The following is a 21,917-nucleotide window of genomic DNA, read 5'->3' as shown; positions in this document are numbered from 1 at the left end:
CCTCCAACACAATAGTATAACTTAATTAAGTTAAATTATGTGCTTTTATGTAATTAATATGAGGGCTTAGATGAGAATTCAGATGGTAGATCGAAAATAATTTCTATAGCATTACAATTATATTTAATAATAAAATATATAGATAGACATTTTCATATAGCGTGAATTGGAAAAGACGTTTTTCTCAGCACACTGTCAATTATCAAACTATCAGCTGTCGCAGCCCTGACAGTGACTTTAATATAACATGGCAGTGACAGCAGACAGGCGACAGTTGCCTTTCGAGTTTCGGTTCATTCCAATCCGTTTGTGAATTTTGGGTGTGCTTTAAAATTTAAATAAATCCAAAAATTTCAAATAAATAAATTAAACAAGATTTGAAAATCCTGACACAAAGTTGGTTAATTAAAGCACAGAAAAGTATACGATCTGAGACATTTACCATCCTGTTGGGTAAGTTTTAAATATTTTTATTAATTACTTTAAATAAGATATATAATGGTATACGCGAAATGAAGCTAACAAAAACAAACATTATTATCAGCTGTCAGTCTGTGCGAAATTTGTTTCGTTTATGTACGTACTACTTTCTTAAACGTATTAATAAATAAGATTTTGTGCCAAAAGTATAGCCTTAAGCTGTGTTCGACCCCGAAAAACATATTAGCATTCTATTCACGAAAGTGCAAGTTATACAATGTGTAATAAACTGTAATAATCGGTGTCTTGTGATGGAATAGTGTGCCCCAAAAACACGACCTTGCGAGTTATCAAAAACCTATTGCAATGGAATTTGAATAATAATGAACCAGTTATTCTTGATTTTTGGTTAACCATGAACTAAATGTGTGTTAATCGATAAGAATGTATAAAAATATTAGATATTTATATCCAAAAAATTAAATTTCTAAATAACCTTGAATAAATAAATTAAATTGGACTACTAATATTATTTATTGTAATTGTAAAAAATAATAAACGCGAAAATAAAAATTTCTAAAAAACACATTAAAAGGCCATAACAGCACTTTCTAAAATAAAATAGCTCTTATTATGAAGTATGCAAAGAACTTCAAACATGAAAAAGCAGCCTTGAAATTGATTATATTTTATAATTGATATTGTAGCCACAAAAAAATATCCAACATTACATGTATTTCTTACAAATCTTGAAATAAATTAAAATCACAACGATTTTAAAAATTAAGAATGTTCACTGCAATGAGAACCAAATGTGGACATAAAACTAAACAATAGAGTACATAGCTACAAAAATGGTTCTAGTGAGATTTATCCAAAATATGGCGTCGTTCGCGGCGCAAGCAGCTCTGCGGTCACGTTGGAGTTCACTAATAGAGTCTACTAGCGTTGATGTACCTGGAGAAGTCACAGATGGAGTCCGTTCCGTTGTTGGATGGCTTAAACAGGCACGAACTTTTCTGAAACTTAACTAAGCCGGACTTCATAAATCAATCATAATAATTAATCATGAGCCGGCTTAGTTAAGATATTAGTACAAATAAACTCAATTTAATAGTTGCATGTCTGCCTATATCTTACCTTTTTTCTTGTATTTTTCATACTACAGTGAAATTTTATTTATTTAAATTTAGATGCATGATGCATGACTATAAGAATTAATAGAAGAATAATAAATTATTTAAATAAGAAGAAATATAATGTAATTATTTTTAGCTGCCTACATTTTAAATATATATATCGGCCTTCTTATCGGATTGCTAAATATAACTACTTTTTACTGTGTATAAATACTTTTTACCCAAATTCATATGGCCTTGAAAATTATAATATTCTGTTGAAATAATTGAAAGATGTTTCACTTATAAATGATGAATATTAATAACTATTTGTTCAGTTATAATAGGCAAATAATACTTTTATTATATACATATATGGAATGCTTGGGTGTAAATTCAAATGTTAACATATATCTGGGCTGTAATTTTTTCACTTTATTACACAGTTATTATAAACAAATAAATGAAGATTATAAATGCAAAACTTTGATCATATATAGAAATAATAACTGTGTACATAAATAGTACAGTATAGTCAAATATAAGATTGACTCAGGTAACAATAGGTATAGTTAACAGCTTCTGGGAGAGATTCCTGAAGACTGCATAGTCAAAAGTCAGAAGTCATTTATTCATGTAGGTAACACAATGTACACTTATGAATGTCAACAAAGAAATATACATTAAATGCTTCTAATTTTACATTTACTGCCAGTTCTCAAATCAAGGGCGTAAATCGGAAGAGAAGAACTGGCAATAAACTCTCCGCCACTCTTAATCGCCAAGTTTTTTGTTTTACACAACGTTTGTAAGGAGCTGCAACCATTACACCATGTTCCACATAACATCTTAAGTAATAAATAATAATAAAATAAATTAAAAACAAAAATTTGTCCTCTATCAGCAGGATGCATGGTGAAATAGGAGCACGCACTTACATTCTCGTGGGACAATACGCAAATACATAGTCGAAACAACAAACATCACCGTATACACGAATTTAAGTACGACCAGTCACCACAAGCATATGTACTTAACTCCCTTATTCATAAACACTAAATCACTTTAATCACACAAATAAAGTGTTTACTTTGTGTTGTATATAATTCAGTCATTTAGTTTAGCAGTGCATTTAATTTGCAGATAATTTGATATTTTCTTTCTGTACGGTATATAGTGCCAAACCATTTTCGTTTGTGAAAGTACCTTTTCTATTTCGGTCTAATAAAATTACCTTGACAGTGAACTAAATCGAATTGACCTTGCGACGATCCGGCTATTGTCCGTCGACCGTCATTTGTAATGGATGGTGTGGAAACTCTCATCAATATACAGGGTGGTGCTAGCATGTAAAATATATATGGGGGTGGAGTAGATTTTTAAAGTGATAAATCTATAATATAAAAATGAATCGAAAAATGTGTTGGTAAGCGCATAACTCAACAACGCCTGGACCAATTTGGCCAATTCTTTTTTTATAATATTCCTTGAAGTACGAGGATGGTTCTTACGCAGAGAAAAATTTAAAAAAAAATAGTGAAAAAGTCTAAAAACAACACTTTTCTATATTCCCATACAAAATAGAAGTAAGTGAATAAAGTTCAAGTGTTAGTGGAGGTGTTCCGGGAAGGTAAATTTTTATTTTTTGACATAATATATTTGTTGTCTTATCAACTTTCTTTTTTTTATCTTACTAGCTAGACCGGTGTCCCGAATAGCAGAATAAGTATTTAAAAAAAATAAAGAATCGACTGTTAGGCGGTACGATGTTCGCCAGGCCAGCTAGTTTATAATAAAACTTCATAGTAATAAATTACTTTGACAATTTGCAATCGAAGTATAAAATCACATTGTTTCAATGTTATGAATTAACTTTAAAGTAACTGTTCCTAGAGAAAAATCTTAGTACATTTTTGAATGTAGGTCCACAAAAAACATCGATGCTACGCTGTCTTTACGCCTACTGATTTTAATACATATTTTATCAATAGTATAATAATTTCTACATAGTAACAAACAAAGTCGCTTTCCGTGTATAATAAATGACATTCCTTAAGTTAACTTCTAAACTAGTTTTAAAGCCATTAGATATGCATTGGAAACACAATATACATATTTTTAAAATTAAATAGGTTACTTTTATCTATATTATACATATTAATGAGGCTTGTACGTAATTTTAAACGTATCATTGTTATACAAAATGTTGTAAATTAAATGGAAATGAAAATTGGAATTTAAATACGTGAAGTAATATCTACTAAGAAATGCCAGATGAAAAATTAATCGGTAATATAACGCGATCACTATTAGTATAGTTTCATTATTACTTTAAATTTAGGAATGACAGTGCCATTCTTGTTTGTATTACATCGTTTCAATATCTTGCATTGATAGACTTATAGACCAGTGCCGATAATTTTTGAAACCAAAAAAAATTACAGTAGGATGAAACCCATTAGAAAAGCAGGGGAATATGATCAAAATGAAAGGAAAAATAAATTACGATCGATCTGAGGTCGGGAAGGGGTAGGGGGGGAGGTTTAAGGGTAAAAAACGGTTTATCTCGATTTCCAGCAAAACTAAAAGTCCTAACGAAGAAAACTAAATGGCTAAGTTGTAGGTTATAAAAAGATCTACAACTTTTGTATTCACACATTTTTCACGTAACCTCAAAATTTATGTGAAAAATTCAAAAAACTAACTTTTTGGTTTTTTATTTCTGTTTTACAAAAATTTATTTTTTTAAACGAAATTTGGTGAAAACTTACCTTATTATATCCCAAATATACTGTAATTTATTTGATTAAAAATATTTATTTTTTCACCTTATTTTGAATTAATATCGAAAAAACATCCTAATTTTCAATCGAAAATTCTGACGTCAAAATTTCAGCTTTTTTCAAAAAGTTGGTGTGCTTTCAGTTCGTTGAAATCTCTTCTTTCCTATGGTAAAAAAAAATATATATATTACCATAGTAAATCTTCTCAGAAAATGCAAAAAATCGTATGCAGTAACGCCCAGACCCGTCACCCCCTTTCCTACTTCTCTATGAATCTTCTTTTAATTATAATTAGATGCCTATTTATTACTATTTTAAGATAACTTATATATACCTGAGTGACCTTAAAAAAAAATTTTAGCCTTTAGATGGGCTAAAATTTTCGTATTTCATAGAGAAGTAGGGAAGGGGATGACGGGTCTGGGCGTTACTGCATACGATTTTTTGCATTTTCTGAGAAGATTTACTATGGTAATATACATATATTTTTTTACCATAGGAAAGTAGAGATTTCAACGCACTGAAAGCACATCAATTTTTTGAAAAAAGCTGAAATTTTGACGTCAGAATTTTCGATTGAAAATTAGCGTGTTTTTTCGATATTAATTCAAAATAAGGTGAAAAAATAAATATTTTTAATCAAATAAATTACAGTATATTTGGGACATAATAAGGTAAGTTTTCACCAAATTTCGTTTAAAAAAATAAATTTTTGTAAAAGATAGAAATAAAAAACCAAAAAGTTGGTTTTTTGAATTTTTCACATAAATTTTGAGGTTATGTGAAAAATGTGTGAATCCAAAGTTGTAGATCTTTTTATAACCTACAACTTTGCCATTAAGTTTTCTTCGTTAGGACTTTTAGTTTTGCCGGAAATCGAGATAAACCGTTTTTTACCCTTAAACCTCCCCCCCCCCCCCTACCCCTTCCCGACCTCAGATCGACCGTAATTTATTTTTCCTTTCATTTTGATCATATTCCCCTGCTTTTCTAATGGGTTTCATCCTACTGTAATTTTTTTCACTTTTTATTATTTTTAAAGGCTATCTGCACTGGTCTATTAGTTCTCAGGACATGTAAAAGTAATAATAATTTTATCCGCCATCATCTGTTTTGCATGATCTGTAAGGTTATTAGATTTTTTAATTAAAATATTATATGTTGTAGTAATTTGCCGTTTATTATTTTATAACAGGGCACGCATCCTATAGAAATTGCTTTACACACGAATAAGCTGACGCCAACTTAAAGATTGTTCCTTCTTATCAACAAAGACATTAGAGTAATAAAAAGTAAATAGGTATTTGGTGTTTATAAAAGAGGCTAAAGCAGTCCGGACTTACTCAAGCGTATATAACGTCAACAGGCATCTTTGGAGGTGCGTCAAGTGGGCAGACGGGCAGTGAATCAACTCTCTGGCCGAGGGATGGGGGATGACGTGGTCATCATACACTTCAACGATGTCTACAATATCGAGCAGGTTACTAGTAAGTATATTACAGCTTCAAGAAAGCAATATGAGTAGTGTGAGTGGGTTAGGTGTGGGCTTCTCTACGTATGTCGTACGTTCGAACCTTGGCCTTGCACCAATGCATTTTATTTTCGTACAATTGTGGTACATTCCGAGCGAAACTTAGGGAGCGTTCAAGTATTACGTAACGAATTTGGGGGGGGGGGGGGGGGGGGGGTCCTGTTATAAAACGTTACGATGCGGGGCGGGGATTGAATTACGCGTTAGTGTTAATATTATTTTCGACTTTCCAGTACTGTACACAACATAATGGTAACTTTTAGGTATAAAGAGTCACTAGGTGGTCATGGAACGTTTTACTATAGTTGGGTACAGAAAAACGTTACGGCGCGTTACATGGGGGGGGTCAATAATCTCCAAAAATTGCGTGACATAATACTTGAACGCTCCCTTAGCGCTAAGAAGAACTCCCTGATGTGTAAACATAAACGTATTAGATTTGGCATACGAGACTTAGCACTGAGTCCTAGCTCTGAATGTTTGGTTGAGATTCAAAATCAACACTTAGCGCGGACTATGACTCATATGTCAAAAAACAATACATTTTTGAAGTATGGCCCGCGAATTATATATAAGCGATAATTCTTTTCTGAATCTTACCATAAGAGTTAGACCCAACATCGACGTGTCAGGCACAATACACCTACTTGCCTATAAAGTAAAAAAGTTGTTCATATTTATACAAATCTAAAGGATGATTCACGGTACACCGTGTCGCGACCGGGCCGGGCCCCGGCCGGGACACGGCCACCGTGCGCCGGCCGGGACAGTGGTTCATGTTACACCGGGCTGTTTGGGTGTACGCACGTACGTGTTTGGACGACTATATCTGTTTTTGTCAAAAAAAAAACAAAAAAAAATTTAACCTCACTAAGATTTGACGTTGACTGCTCTGCGGGTGCCCGGGCGCCTACGTTCATGTTACGACGTGCCGGGGCCGGACCGTGCCGGAGCCGGGAAACAATACCCACCGACATTACAACGCCGTGCCCCGGCCGGGGCACGGCCTAACATTTCTCGTCTCTCTCGATTTCCGAGACTTAGAGGGACGGAAAAAGGAAGATATGTTAGGAATTTAATGTCATTAAAATATTAAGTGTCGAAAATAATACAAATAATAAACGTAATTTTTGTAAGTGACACTTCAGGGAAACTGAAGGGAGGAAAAAGGAAGATATGTTAGGAATTTAATGAATTTTTTTTTAAATTTATTTCTTCGATGATAAAAACACGTGGCATTTTAATTTACAATTCGTTATTTGATATTTCAATAAATTATTTTGCATAAAATACTAATATTTCATAAATTCCCTTTACTAATTTTGATTTTAATAATAGAATTTCTATATGGTAAGTCGCCCTTCTCACTCTGAGAAATGGTTACTACTTGGCTGAAGACGTTGAGTTATGATGAAACAGAAGATTTAATAACTGTTATTCTGTAACACACCCATTCCCCCACATATACACACGCCCACGAACGCACACACACACATTTAGAGAGAGAGTGACACACACATACACACACACAAACACACACCAAATTTATTTATACGACTCCGTTTGCAATGTTTTGTTTTAGCACTTAATACTTATTTTCTTCTATTGTATCTTATGACAATGACCTGATTGTACGTGTTCCGGTCCGGTGGTGGAGAGGCTGGTTATCTGTCACTCAGGTCTCCTGTTACAGAGACCAGTCTCTCACATACACTTCCCAATGTTATCATCTTAGTTCAATCATAATAACCTTGTATGTATATGTGAGAGAAGAAAATAAAGATTATTATTATTATTACTCTCTCTCAATCGGTTTCAATAGCTCTCTTTCTTTTTCTTCGACAAAAACGCTGCACATCTTCGTGACGTTCCGTAAAAATTTTACCCTCATGCGCCTAAAGAATATTCACTTCAAAAATATTATCAGTCGTAAAAACGTGTCTGCATCGTCCCATTGGAAGTGTTCTGGGTTAAGTTCACTCTAAACCAATGTGGTAGTAGCAAGTCGAGATATCGTGTAACACGCGAGTGTTATTCTTACCCCGAAACTCTACCCGAAGACCATTGTAAGTGCGTGGAACACATTTGATCATAGGAGATTATTTGTTTATTTCGTAATCCTACAGCTAACAAAAATTATAACAAACAATTATACCAAACATATAGCCAGAGATGGAATACATAATAGTAACAAAAAGGTTCAATAATTACAAAAGGAAACAAACAATAAAAATTATTCAATACATTTAACTAAGTGGTACCTTAGCTGTTTTGTGTGATAGTGTAAAAGTGAGGGTAAGTACGTGAAGGTGTATGTGGGGTATGCTCATGATACAGGTTTTGCGCTATGGATAATCTTGTCCTTTTAACCATATTCCGCGATAGCTTAAACAAGTCAAGGTTTAAATATTGGTCCGGGCTGCGCGATACAAAACTGAGTCTTTTATTAGTGTTATTGTGAGGAACATGAAACAAAGCACGATTACGAGTCTTGTTATGCTATTCCTTTGGCAATAAATAGGTAGATGAAGGTCGCCCAGCTGTTCTGAACAAAAATAACCTCGAAACCTTACAATAGTTTGGTTTAGACAAGTGTGGCATGCAATTGATCACTTCATGAAAAAATTTTGATGGATCGTTTTAATTAACTTTGGAGAGATCAATCATACATGTCAAAATACTCTTTACTCTATTAAAATGCCATGGTCCGTAAATATAACATTTGGATAGTCACGCAACTTTTTCGTTTACGTTGCATTAATATTAATGCTTTCATACAGTAATGATTAAAGCGCGGTTTTGAATGCCAATGGAGTAATAATTCAGGTACTCACTTTTCGAACTCTCACAGCGGTTTAATAAGGAGGGAGCATGTAGTTTATCAGAATGCCAAATCGTAAAATGACTGCTTCACGACTGATTTGAGCGCGACCGCCGCTGTGAAAACAGCTGTAAGCGTTCGAAAAGTGAGTTACAGAATCGCAAGGCTGAACACAACTCGCGTTATAAACACACACACACGCAATGTGTTAGACCTTTTGGGGGATAAGGCGATTATTTTCTTTGCTAATATGAACGTATCGCATTGAATAATCACATATAAGTACACTTAAACCCTTTAATGTGGTCAATATACTACATATCCTGGTTTCTTGTATAATATGTTAAAACATATAGAGTTACATAGACTCCATGTCATAGAGTTAAGTACGATCCCTTTTTATAAAATAATTTACAAAAGCATCAAACATTATGGCTATTTTCCAATCATTATTTGTGATATATTTCAGGTACAGAACCAGTGGGAGGTGCCCTAAGGTTCAGTACGGCTGTAAAGTCATTGCAGCATCTCAATCCTTTAGTTTTGTTCAGCGGGGACGTCTTTTCGCCTAGCATGTGTGAGTGTTTTAGTTTTTAATATTTCTGGGCGTGTTAGTTACGAGGCGTGTATTTAAAGTAAGGTCTCCATTTATTTTTTTCACATTAAATAACATGTATTTACAAAGTTTAATACATTGCTGTAAAGCTTGAGATCTAAGCTATTTTTCTATATAATCGTCATTCACTTCGATGAGTTTCTTTATTCGTACGACAAACTTTTGTATCCCCTCCTCGAACCATGATCCCGCCGCCTCGCGCAGGAACGAAATGTAACCCCGGAGCACAAAGTGAAACGTGTCCAATGTGCCCAAGACTTTCTCGCCAGTTTTGAAGAGGAAGGGGAAGAATTTCTCGATTCAATCGTTACAGGAGATGAAACATGGGCTCATTATTACACACCGGAAACGAAGGAGCAGTCGAAACAATGGAGACACACGCATTCGCCTAAAGTCAAAAAGAGCTCGAAGAGCTATTCAAAATAAACGAAGAGGGATGCTGACCAAGGGAGTACGACTCCACGACAACGCGCGTCCTCATGTGGCCAACAAAACAACGTCACTCATTACGGAATTTGGTTGGGATGTGTTGGACCACCCTCCTTACAGTCCCGACGTCGCCCCTAGTGACTTCCACATATTTCCTGCCCTGAAAAAACATCTAGGAGGAATGAAAGTTGCGAGAAATTCTTCCCCTTCCTCTTCAAAACTGGCGAGAAAGTCTTGGGCACATTGGACACGTTTCACTTTGTGCTCCGGGGTTTCATTTCGTTCCTGCGCGAGGCGGCGGGATCATGGTTCGAGGAGGGGTTACAAAAGTTTGTCGTACGAATGAAGAAACTCATCGAAGTGAATGGCGATTATATAGAAAAATAGCTTAGATTTCAAGCTTTACAGCAATGTATTAAACTTTGTAAATACATGTTATTTAATGTGAAAAAAATAAATGGAGACCTTACTTTAAATACACGCCTCGTATTATTATTATTAAAGCTTTATTAATGCATACAACAATTGGTTCGTTTACATTCCTTAATATTAGTATTAGATTTATTAATTACTTTTATTTTTCAGTGGACTAGTTCTTGTGTAGGTCTAAGGTCGATTTCAGTTAATTGTCTAACGTAATCTGTATATTTTTAACCTTTCTACATGAAAAAGCTGACTTCCTGACTTCGAGCATTTGCTTTTTTTTCGGCCTTATCTGGTATCCGAGACTTAATGTTCCACAGCCGATTTATTATAGAGAACTCAGAAGAAATTATGTTAAACACCAATGTTTTTTTAAATTTATTTATAGTAAAATTATTTTCAGTGAGCACATTCACGAAGGGAGAACAGATGGTGCCTGTGTTGAATGAAGTTGGTACACATTGTGCAGTTTTTGGCAACCATGACTTTGGTAATTTTTTTATGTAAAATCTCAATTATATGGGAAAATGTATTGTCTGACTTACACGTCCTAGGAATGTCAGTGTTAGGACATAGAACGGCTGTCTTCGATTCCAAAAGGCTTATTTGAAAACGAGACAATGATTATTTAATCATATCTGCATACTTATGGCTCTTTCTTTATGCCCCACGTACGATAATAATATTTGTAACTAGCATCCCGTCCTTCGCACGGGCAAGACTATATAAAGAATTATAACCTTATTAAATATATATTAAATAAACCTTACTCGAAGCAAGAAACGAAGATGGTATCAAATAACCACTTCTTTCTTGTGTCTTTATCCTTCTGTGTAATATAATTTATTGTTTAGCTCATAAGCTTATCCAAAACACAAACTCCACTTAGAATAAAAAAATTAAAAACCCTTAAGTTATTGGTAAAACCTGCGATAAAAAACTATTTTTTAAGTTTAATTTTATATATTAAATTATAAAAATGAGATACTTGTTGTTGCAAACATTTTTATGGACATTATCATGCTATACAACTTTCTTTAGCACTCAATATATCTCTCATCGTTAAGGCAGCTTTCGTAAGAAACGCTTTAGTTTGACCGTAAATAGTCGGACTATCACTAAAAACCTTTTCGGGCTAATTTGTTTAGTAAATATAAAGTTATTTTTACGCCATTAAACAAATCTCTACATATAATTAAGTACTTAACAATTAAATGGATTGACCAAATAATTTTAATCCGACTATCTATATCTATCAAAGATATATGGCCTACGACACAAATATCGGACTTTCTATTAGTATTTCTTTTTTAGATCGGTTAAATAGATCCAGAAATTACCCCTACAACCTCACAGACTACCTCTTTATAACATTAGCATACCTAGATACATATTATTTATGACAATAATTGTATTTTTAGATTTTGGTCTCGAGGTCTTGTCCGGTTTAGTGGCTAAATGCAATTTTCCGTGGTTAATGTCAAATGTAATTGATAACGAGACGGGAAGGCCGCTGGGTGATGGCAAAATAACACACGCACTTATATGTAATGGACACAAGATTGGACTTATCGGATTGGTCGAACAGGTACGTCAAAACGTCGATGTTGCAAAAATAAAAAATTATAATAAGATAATGTTAACCTCAATTATTCCTAAGCAAAGTATTTATCTAAGTAGTATTAGTGGCATACAAATTAAGAAATCTTTTTTTAAATAATAATTATATATATACGATCTTTTTATTACGTAGATTAAAGTTAGTACCGTCTTCATTAACGTGGTTACGATGTTATTTCTACATAAAAGGTGTTGCATGTTGTTATTATAATAAAGCTTATATTAAAATTATTATGTAAAAACGAAGCATGCATCCATACATGATACACCCTAAAGTTACGTATATGTTTGTTAGGTTTTGATTTTGAATCATTATTTATTTCACATTTTACATAAATTATCCTCCGTATCCTTAAGTTATAATAAAATATGCATTAGACACGTAATTATAATGTGCAATTCAATGTTATCAAACATTCAAAATGACCTGTTGCTTACAAAAAAGACACTAGTTTGCAAGTGCTATTCTGAACTAATTCCAAAAGAATTAGGCGGAGTCAGAAAAATTATTCATGCAAATTAATTTATTCAGGAATGGCTGGACACATTAGCAACTATAAATCCAGAAGAGGTGACCTTTATTGACTTCTTACAAGCAGGTTCCAAGTTGGCTTCTCAGCTCAAAGAAGAGGTTTGTGTATTTTCTTTTAAAAGTCTTGTCAAGAACTGTCGCCTATGAAGTTTTGATAGCGGTTATAATTTCTATAATAATTAAACGATAATATTAACAATTAACTTAAAAAAAAAACATGGTGCAAACGGGCGGCCTTATCGCTACTAAGCGATCTCTTCCAGGCAACCCTAATTAACGAAAGCAATTGTGAAAATTTGCAAAAGCGCGAAACTTAATTTATAAAAATAATAATATTACTAATACAACTAAAACAAAGAAATCCTAATATTAATAATGACAACTAATAACTTACCAAAACTCAGAAAATAAAGCAAATGTAAAGAAAAAACATGATTACTAAAAATAACTGGTTTGATTTCCAATATTACAGTATTGTAGCTACACTTATATTAAAATTTATTAGATAAAAGCCAAAAACAGACTATAATACATAGTGCAATTCACGAAGACGCGCCCCACCAATTTTTGGTTGAGGGGATCGCGGGGTGCGGGGAGTTTACGCCGAGCGTCAGTTGCGAACCGTCAGCTATTCATTGTAGTGTGCGTGTGTACCGACATTGACGAAAGCTTGCACACATATACTATAAACGGTTAGTAGGAATAGTGGGGCGCGTCTTCGTGGATTGCATTATCTGTACATATGTAAACAATAATGCAGTTTCTGAAGTTATACTTCTTTAGGCGCGTTATGAAAAATTGATGAGAGTGAAATTTTACGATGCGCGCGCACCGTGACACAAAATTATCAGTATGAATTATCGGCATTGGGCATAATTTAAAAACAACATTCGAATAATAATAGAATTTACGTTACACTTAATGTGAGAGAATAATAATAAATATTTATTTATTTAATTTTTCAAATGTAAACTGAAATTTATTGACTATAATGACTCCTTTTCCAGTCTTTGATTATTTTATTGTAATTAATTATTTGCATGCAATCAAAAACTATTTTTAATAATGCCAAAGAAGTATAACTTCTTACGCGCGTACATAAGTACACGCACCCTTTTTTTGTACTATGACACGTACGTCCAAATAATAAGATGGATTGCTCATTAAAAAAGTTCAGTATTCATGAGGGCTAACAAAACAAGATTTTCTAGAGTAAAATTTTTGTTTTTTTTTTCAGGGCTGCGAATATGTTATAGCCCTAACGCATATGAGATCACCAAATGACATAAAACTTGCAGAGGGCGACAATAAAATAGATCTAATATTGGGAGGACACGATCATGTCTACGAAGTTCTAGAGGTAATATTTGACGGACCAGGGGCTTGAGACAAAAACAGTGGGTCCGGCCTGTCGAAAAGTGCAAGCAACTCATTCACTTGAATTTGTATGGAAATGAAAAATCCCATACAAATTCGTTTGGTGATGATGTGTCAAAAAAATAAAATAAATCAGTAGCGCTACAACCCCTTTAAGTTTTCGCCTCAGATTTCTGAATCTGTTTCATAATCATTTTTAAATCTAATAGGCAAGTAGGTGATCAGCTTCCAGTGCCTGACACACGCCGTCGAATTTTTGTGTCTAAGATATGTCGGTTTCCTCACGATGTTTTCCTTCACCGTTCGAGCAAATATCAAATGCGCACAATAGAAAGAAAGTGGATCGGGGATCGAACCTATGACCTGAGGTATGAGAGTCGCACTCTGAATCCACTAGGCCAACACTGCTGCTCTGCTGATGGTTGATCGGTCAAGCCTGTCGAAATGTTACATTAATGTTAATGTTGTGCACTAATAGAACGTTAAATAATAATATAAACGTTAAATAAATAAAACTTATAAACAACTTCAGAAAAAGGAGGTGAGTACGTGGTACGTAAAGTACGATCTATTTAAATATTATATCACATGTCTTAATTTTAAAATTTCCCGAAAAATGGATTTATTTGCATTTTCAATTGTACATATAGTTTCTACGGTATGAATGTATCGAATATCAACTTTCTGTATAGTTATCTACTACTCGATATACTTGACCGTTCATCTTACAGTATAAAACAAAATATCCTCCAATCTTAGCTTTGTTTTTGAACACGTTTTCATATTTCCAAAATTCCAGATTTTTTTTATACACTTGTCTTTACTAAGACATCATGGCACATTACGATCTAGCATAACTTAAGACTAATAAATAATTTAAGTCTAACCTAATTTACTAATAAGGATGTATACATAAGAAAGTGTCCAATAACACTACTTACAGTCTCTATTAAAGGGAAGACACTCTGTTCTTGTGTTCTATTTTTTTTCTTTCACTCACTGTGTATTTCGAAAATTCCAGATAAACAACAAATACATAGTGAAGAGCGGCACAGACTTCCGTCAGTTTAGTAAGATTAATATAAACTTTGCCGAAGACTGCGCACGCGTCGATATTTCAGAAGTGGGTGTCACCAGTTCCTTTGAAGAGGATCCGATTTTGAAGTCTAAGGTTGAGCAGTATTCAGGTAATTTTAATAATTTCTAACTATACGGGCTGTATAAATAGAAATTTAATTTTTATAGAAGTTTAATCCCAGATATTGTATCAAAAAAACGTCTGGCATTCGGGGACTGCCGCGGTAAAGCATTTTTTATCAACTAATGCAATTATAATTATTTTTTATTTATGCAGTATTTTCTTTTTGTTTGATATGATTTCTACTTTTTTCTTTGATATTAATTCAATTTACCACTCTACCAAACTCAGACTAACACGCCTATATAGTCTATCTCACTGTAACGCACCTGCGCTATGTCACCGATCTTGTCACATGTGAACACGCAGTATGCGTTCTATCCCGCTCTAACGCGTATTGGCCGCACCTATATTACGTCATCGTGTGTTAGGTTTGTATTTTCGTTACGGAATTTCTTGATTCGGTCGCCGCGCTCAAAACCCGCGATAAAATCTGTGCAATAGCTTCAAAGTTTTTATTGTTTGTTCTCATAACAAATTGCCTAAATTTCAATGTATTATACCACTTTGGGATTCGGGCTAAATGCGCCATATTTTTATGTCTCTTGCTAATACTACAAAGTATGTACTTTTTCAACATGGTCGCCTATTGAATGTTTGTGTTATAAATCTACCTAAATAGAGAAATATTCTATGTCTTATTGAGGCGTCGATTCGAAGAGTTTACTATATTATTCTTATCTTCAAAAATCGTAAAAACTCTCTTGTTATTACTCTATTTTTAAATGAAACTCCTTTTCATTATATATTAACTTTTTTTAAATGAAACTTCTTCATTATTTAATTGTATTTTTAGCGATGATTGACGGCAAAATGGATGAAATACTGGGCAAGTTCTATGTGCCTTTGGAAGGTCGGTTCTCATGCATTCGTCGTCAGGAGTGTAATCTTGGCAACTGGGTGTGTGATGTATTACTGGCAGCGACAGGAGCTGACCTGCTCTTACTCAATTCTGGGACTTTCCGATCTGACCAGGTATGATTCTTTAAAGACAATGTCTAAAGGTTTTTGTGAATGTTTTGAACTTATTTCAGAAGTTCCTATGCAGGATTTCTTGGGTTTTTTTATTTAAAGTTGCAATCACAACATTATACATATCAAACTAACACTTCCTGTTTGTTAAGAAGTTTTTTTTTTTAATGTTGGTCACACTTATTTATGACGTTTACTTTTCCTTATGGTTTATGCAAAATAATTGTCGTTGACACTTAGGTTTTTTTTTGTAGGTTAGTTATAACCAAATATATATTAGGTACTTAGTAGAAAAGGCTTAATTTAAGATCGTATTGTCTCAAACACATTGTACATACCCTTGATTTTTTTAGTTCTAAAATTAATTCTCCATTTCCAGGTCCATCCAGCAGGTGATTTTACTCTTCGAGACCTGTGTACTATAATTCCGATGCGAGAGCCTCTGGTAGTAGTGGAAGCAAGTGGTGAAACGGTTCTGAAAGTGCTGGAAAACTCTGTGAGCAAGTATCCAAGTCTGGAAGGACGGTTTCCACAGGTAAAAATGGGGGTTGAAAATGTTGTTTTCAAAAATGCATACTATTAAAATTTTTAATGTGTTGTACAAAATAACATACAAGTCCTTTTATTGGACTTTCTGAATACTCCAAAGTGTCTTAAAGATAACAAGACATAAACTAAAAACTTCTTAATATTACTAAATCTAAACACATTTTACGCCAATATAAAAATCTTCTCATATAATCAAGCTTACTTCTCCCCGGCTATGCACCAATGGCTTTTATTTCTATGTGCATTTAACATTCGCTCGAACGGTGAAGGAAAACATCGCGAGAAATCGGCTTGCCTTAGATCCAAAAAGTCGACGGCGTGTGTCAGGCGCTGGAGGCTGATCACCTACTTGCCTATTAGATTGACAAATGATCATGAAACAGATACATAATTCTGAGGCCCACGCCTAAAAAGGTTCTTGTCTATGTCTATCGCAAACCTCTCTCATAGAAATCCTAAAGTATATGCAATTAATTGAAAGAAAGTTGTAATTAAAATAAAAAGCAAGTATGAAATACTGGAATTCTCACTACGTCTTTACATAGCATTATCATTTATATCAGGTTGCGGGAGTTTCGTTTGCCTTCAATCCATCGAAGCCTGCAGGTGAAAGGGTACCGGAAGAAGTTGTCAAAATCGGCGATGAATACCTACAAAAGGATCAGAAGTATAGACTTGCGATTAAACAGTATTTACATTCGGGTAACGACGGGTTTACAATGCTACCTCAGTGTCCGGTATTGGTGAGTTTTGATTTTATTATCTTCTATATATGTATAAGAAAAATGGTCTTCGTTTGAGGGTCCTTCACGCCTAAACCACTGATCGTATCGACATGAAACTACTGCCATTCGATGCTTCCTAGCTGGTTTATGGCTATTTATTTTTTAAATTCCAACGTTCCTTCATTTTTTTATTGCTGTTTTACTTTTATGAAAATTTATACATACGGACTTCACCGCGGAAACATTCGGGGAGGCTTCCTAGAACCTCAAAACGTCAACATCTGTTAAAAACTCGATTTTCGAAAATTTTCAATTTTCTTAGCGGGAAGTTAAAAAGAAGAATAATAAAATATGAAAAAAAAATGCAAGTCAAACTTTTGCGAAGGTGATTATTTGAAACTGAAAATAACGAATTAAATGTGACAGTCTTCAACATAGAGTTAAGGAAATTAAAACCATAGTTTATTTTAAATGTATTATATTATAGCGCATATATTCACTTATAATACCACAAGAATGGTGCAATTCTATTGGCCGATATTTGGGTCGGAAAAATAATCACTAATATATTTTAATATTAATTTGTGTTTGTTCCAAAATTTCACATATTTCTATAAATATTTTAGGTGTCAGATGACATGTGCCCAGAAATAGGTATGGCGATACAAAACCACTTTGCTGCGATCAACGTACGAACGGGACGTTCTCGTCCTTCTAAGCATCGACAATCGCTCGTTACGCTGAGCCGTCGGTATGAATTATAACTATTTCAATATTGTTATATAATGTACATTTTCAGTTTATTCAAAGTCTCGATTCAAAAGAGTTTATATAACTATTGAAGTTCCTCCGAAACTTACGATTTCACTCGCGTCTATCCAGTTGTAACCTGAAGACAGAATGTTTCAATCCGAAACAAAAGTTGACGTTCACCAAACAAACAAACATACTTCTCAGCTTTATTATATCGATTAAAATAATTAAATATAACTATTTTGAAATTTACTTTAAATTTCTATGTATTATTACTGTTCTCTAAGAATATTTTTTTTGGACAAAACAAATAGGTTCATTTTCACTGATTTTAAACCAAATTGTTCCAGCCACAGTCTTGTGAAGATGTTGGACAACAGTGAGCTGGATGGTCCACCTCCGTTGAGGAGAGCATCATCAGCCGCTGAGTCACCACACACGCACCATAGGTATTATCTTATCTTCTTAATATATATAAATTACGTGTCACGTTGTTTGTCCGCGATGGACTCCTAAACTACCGAACCGATATCAATCAAATTTGCACACCGAGTGCAGTTTGATCTAACTTAAAAGAAGGATACCTAACATCTCAATTTATACCCGCAATATTATTTTATTGCAAATACTTGTTTATTATTTGATACATTTCTAACAGATGCCGCTGTGTTAAAAGTACCAACGTTTCACATAAGCTATCTACCTTTCACATAAGTTCTCCTACCGTTTCCCTTGAATAGTTTACTACTATGTAAAAAACAAAAACCTTAGCCACAGCAACGCTTGGCCGGTCTGCCGGTATATTCTTAAAGGCGTTTTGAACTCATTATTTTTCTCTCTCTCTCTATCTTTCTATCTCAATACATGTCATTGTTATACGTGCAAAACTGTCCTTAACTTTTATAAATTTGTGTTAGCTGTCATGACATGAAATAATTTACAGTTTTTATTAGCAGTACGGCTTATTGAAGGTACGCATAGCAAGCATTATATATATTATTTGCAGATTGACGCGACGCGCATCGCTGGATGATTTGGAGCAAAACGCTTGTGAACTGGCCCCAAAAGTCGAAAATAGGATAATTGTACTAGACAAGCCAGATGTAAGTAATTAAAAATACATTGTTACGAGGAATATCGGATAGTAAACGCCATAGATCTCTCTTCAAGGGTTTATTTTTGAATAAATCTACGAGGAATTTACACTAAAAAGCCACAAATTACGCACAGATATACACTAATACAAAAAATACGGTCGCTAGTTACTTTAATTACTAACAATTATCGCACTCGAAACTAAATTAATTTGTCGTACGGTTCGCTCATATATCCCTGGGAATAATATTGAACGACGTTCGAGAACTCTCTAGGCACAATTCTAGAACGTCCGTACTCTTTTTCTCTTTCGCACATAGCTCCGTCCTTGTCGTACGGCGTTCTAGAGTGTTCCGTCTGGCTTCATAAACATAAAAACCAATAATATCATTAAATTCAATTCAATTTATCCGTTAATTAAAGACCCGTGCGTAATTATTTTAAAATTAGGTCAAGGTCAAGTTTGTTCAAAATATTATAACGTGATAAATAGCATGTTTATTTGGAATAGATAAGTAAAATTATTTGTTATTAATTTTGAAAAATACAAATTTATGTAGCGATGCTACAATAGGTTACTATTCCAAGAGTAGACTTTCATTAGAAAAACAATAAAATTAACTACTAAAACTTAAAAAACTGAACATTAAAAAGAAAGATGTGTGGGTACCCACATAACCATAAATTAGGTACAAAGTGGGTCTAGGAACCTGTTATTAACGCCTGTGCCTAGTGAAGCTGTACCTCTTCTTCGAGTCTTTAAAAGTTTGCTTTTATAATCTTAATTTACATCATTTGTAGCAATTAAATATGTACTAGGTAATTAATGATAATTTAATTTCAGAAATTACAAGAACTATTGGGTGAGCGGGCGAGATGGGAGTCGGACTCGGTGATCAAAGAGGTTGATGATGAAAGCTCACCTTAAACAATGTAAGGTTCACATTACGCAATGTCTTTGATGCATTAATTTTTCCTTTGTAATTGAACAATTGCAATGCTAGTAACAATTTAAACCTTATGCATATGGTGATAAAGTGACAAATTGTTTGGCCACTGTCAAAAGTAATTTTTAAGTTCTTTCTTTCTAAAAGTCTAGTGCAGGTCGAAAAAACTGTAAAAAGTGAATAGTTTCAGGAATCCAATAGAAAATTTTAATCACAGTTAACACTTGGGCACAAGTCACTAACATAAAGATATTTATTTATTTAAAGCAACATTTTTTCACTTACCACTTCATCAAATGAAGTCTTCAGGAAATAATATTATTATGGGTTATTGATGTAAAATAAAAAAAGGGTGCGTGTACTTATGTACGCGCGTAAGAAGTTATACTTCTTTGGCATTATTAAAAATAGTTTTTGATTGCATACAATTAATTAATTACAATCAAAGACTGGAAAAGGAGTCATTATAGTCAATAAAGTTCAGTTTACATTTGAAAAATTATTATTCTCTTACATTCAGTGTAACATAAATTCTATTATTATTCGAATGTTGTTTTTAAATTATGTCCAATGCCGTAGCATCTTCCGTGGGCAACTTCATTCTGTTAATTTTGTGTCACGGTGCGCGCGCATCGTAAAATTTCACTATCATCAATTTTTCATAACGCGCCTAAAGAAGTATAACTTCAACAAATGAGTAAAGAATATTTAAAAAAAGCATATTTAAACAACAAGCAAGTAAAACTAAATCTTATTATGTTAAATTAATGAAATATGGGCGCCGGTTTTTCTATTAAATTGGTATTCTATTACCATTTAAATTGTACACCTTATGCACATTTTCCAAAGCCTTACAAAGTTACAAAAATTTCCAATATTTGATATGATTTTTTGAAACAATTTATAAATCAAGAACGTCAAATACACGATCACCGATCATCTTTTCCATATAAATAAAAATCCAAACATTGATTGTATCAAAGGACATTGTGGAATGTAGGTTATATTTAAGTATTAATATTGTTTTAGGTTGTGTAAAGACAACGATATTATTTTAGCGACAATTGAATCATAGTTATAATTTATTTATGTAATCAGCGGTCTAAGTAAAATAATAATCTAAAGTTAAATATTATATTTCTTTTTAATTTATAATTCATTCATTATTCAACGTCTAAAAAATTGAACCTTTTATACGTAAAAGACAATCTAATCTTATAAGAATCTCAATGCTTTTAGAAAAGGCTTTACGTATTTTTTATTGCGTATAATAAGCATAGTATTTAGCGATAATACTAAAATCTAATTATGTTTGTATAGATGTAAAATATTATATCAATATTGCTGGACATCGCTACTGTTACTGAATGAAAAGCGTTTTTAAACAAAATACCAGTCGTAATACTAGTCATTTTTATACAAAGCGTATTACAGCGGTACAATATTCATACCAATAGTAGACAAATTCTTCGCTTCCATTAAAATATTAGTGCAATATATATGAACTTACGCAACCACTCCGGAGTGTGTGTGTGTAAGTTCCTATGTATCAACGGACTCTTTCTATGTGTGCAATAATTAATACGGGATTATTAATAACGTTATAAATAATGAGAAAGCTGTGTGTGACATGTGTTAGTGTTACTTTTAAAAGAAAAGTCATCAAGGATACATGCAATCTGAGGCTTTATATATGTAATAGAAAAACGACACCTAGTCTACAATCTGTACCTACATATCACTACTATGACGTCACATTCTGAAACGCGCTAACGTTATTCCGACCGCTATGGATACATCTCGATGTTAGGGAGCGTTCAAGTATTACGTAACGTTAGGGGAGGGTGGGGGGCGGGGGTTCTTTTGTAAAACGTTACGATGCGGGGCGGGGATTAAATTACGCGTTATTGTTAATATTTTTTTCGACTTACACGGTGTGGTTTACACCACATAATAGTAACTAAAGAGTCACTAGGTGGTCAAAAAACTAATACTTGAACGCTCCCTT

The 21,917-nt window shown here is 33.5% G+C and overlaps 1 protein-coding gene across 2 annotated transcripts; it reads left to right on the top strand.

The window, feature by feature from the left end:
- Positions 1-273: 273 nt before the first annotated feature.
- Positions 274-20,319, top strand: LOC125050132 (snake venom 5'-nucleotidase). 2 transcript variants are annotated; one of them, XM_047649753.1, is made up of 16 exons: positions 274-453; positions 1,285-1,427; positions 5,688-5,808; positions 9,143-9,250; positions 10,545-10,631; positions 11,563-11,729; positions 12,294-12,392; positions 13,531-13,653; positions 14,692-14,857; positions 15,665-15,843; positions 16,220-16,375; positions 16,953-17,132; positions 17,741-17,865; positions 18,218-18,316; positions 18,874-18,970; positions 19,807-20,319. In XM_047649753.1, the coding sequence occupies exons 2-16, from the start codon at positions 1,302-1,304 to the stop codon at positions 19,888-19,890; spliced, it is 1,917 nt and encodes a 638-aa protein (XP_047505709.1). In that variant the 5' UTR covers positions 274-453; positions 1,285-1,301; the 3' UTR covers positions 19,891-20,319. The 2 variants fall into 2 exon arrangements, with proteins under 2 accessions (XP_047505709.1, XP_047505710.1); XM_047649754.1 differs by lacking the exon at positions 1,285-1,427.
- The last annotated feature ends 1,598 nt before the right edge of the window (positions 20,320-21,917 follow it).

The sequence above is a fragment of the Pieris napi genome, chromosome 6 (assembly GCF_905475465.1).
Source record: "Pieris napi chromosome 6, ilPieNapi1.2, whole genome shotgun sequence".
NCBI lineage: Eukaryota > Metazoa > Arthropoda > Insecta > Lepidoptera > Pieridae > Pieris > Pieris napi.
This window is presented reverse-complemented; position numbering and strand designations above follow the sequence as displayed.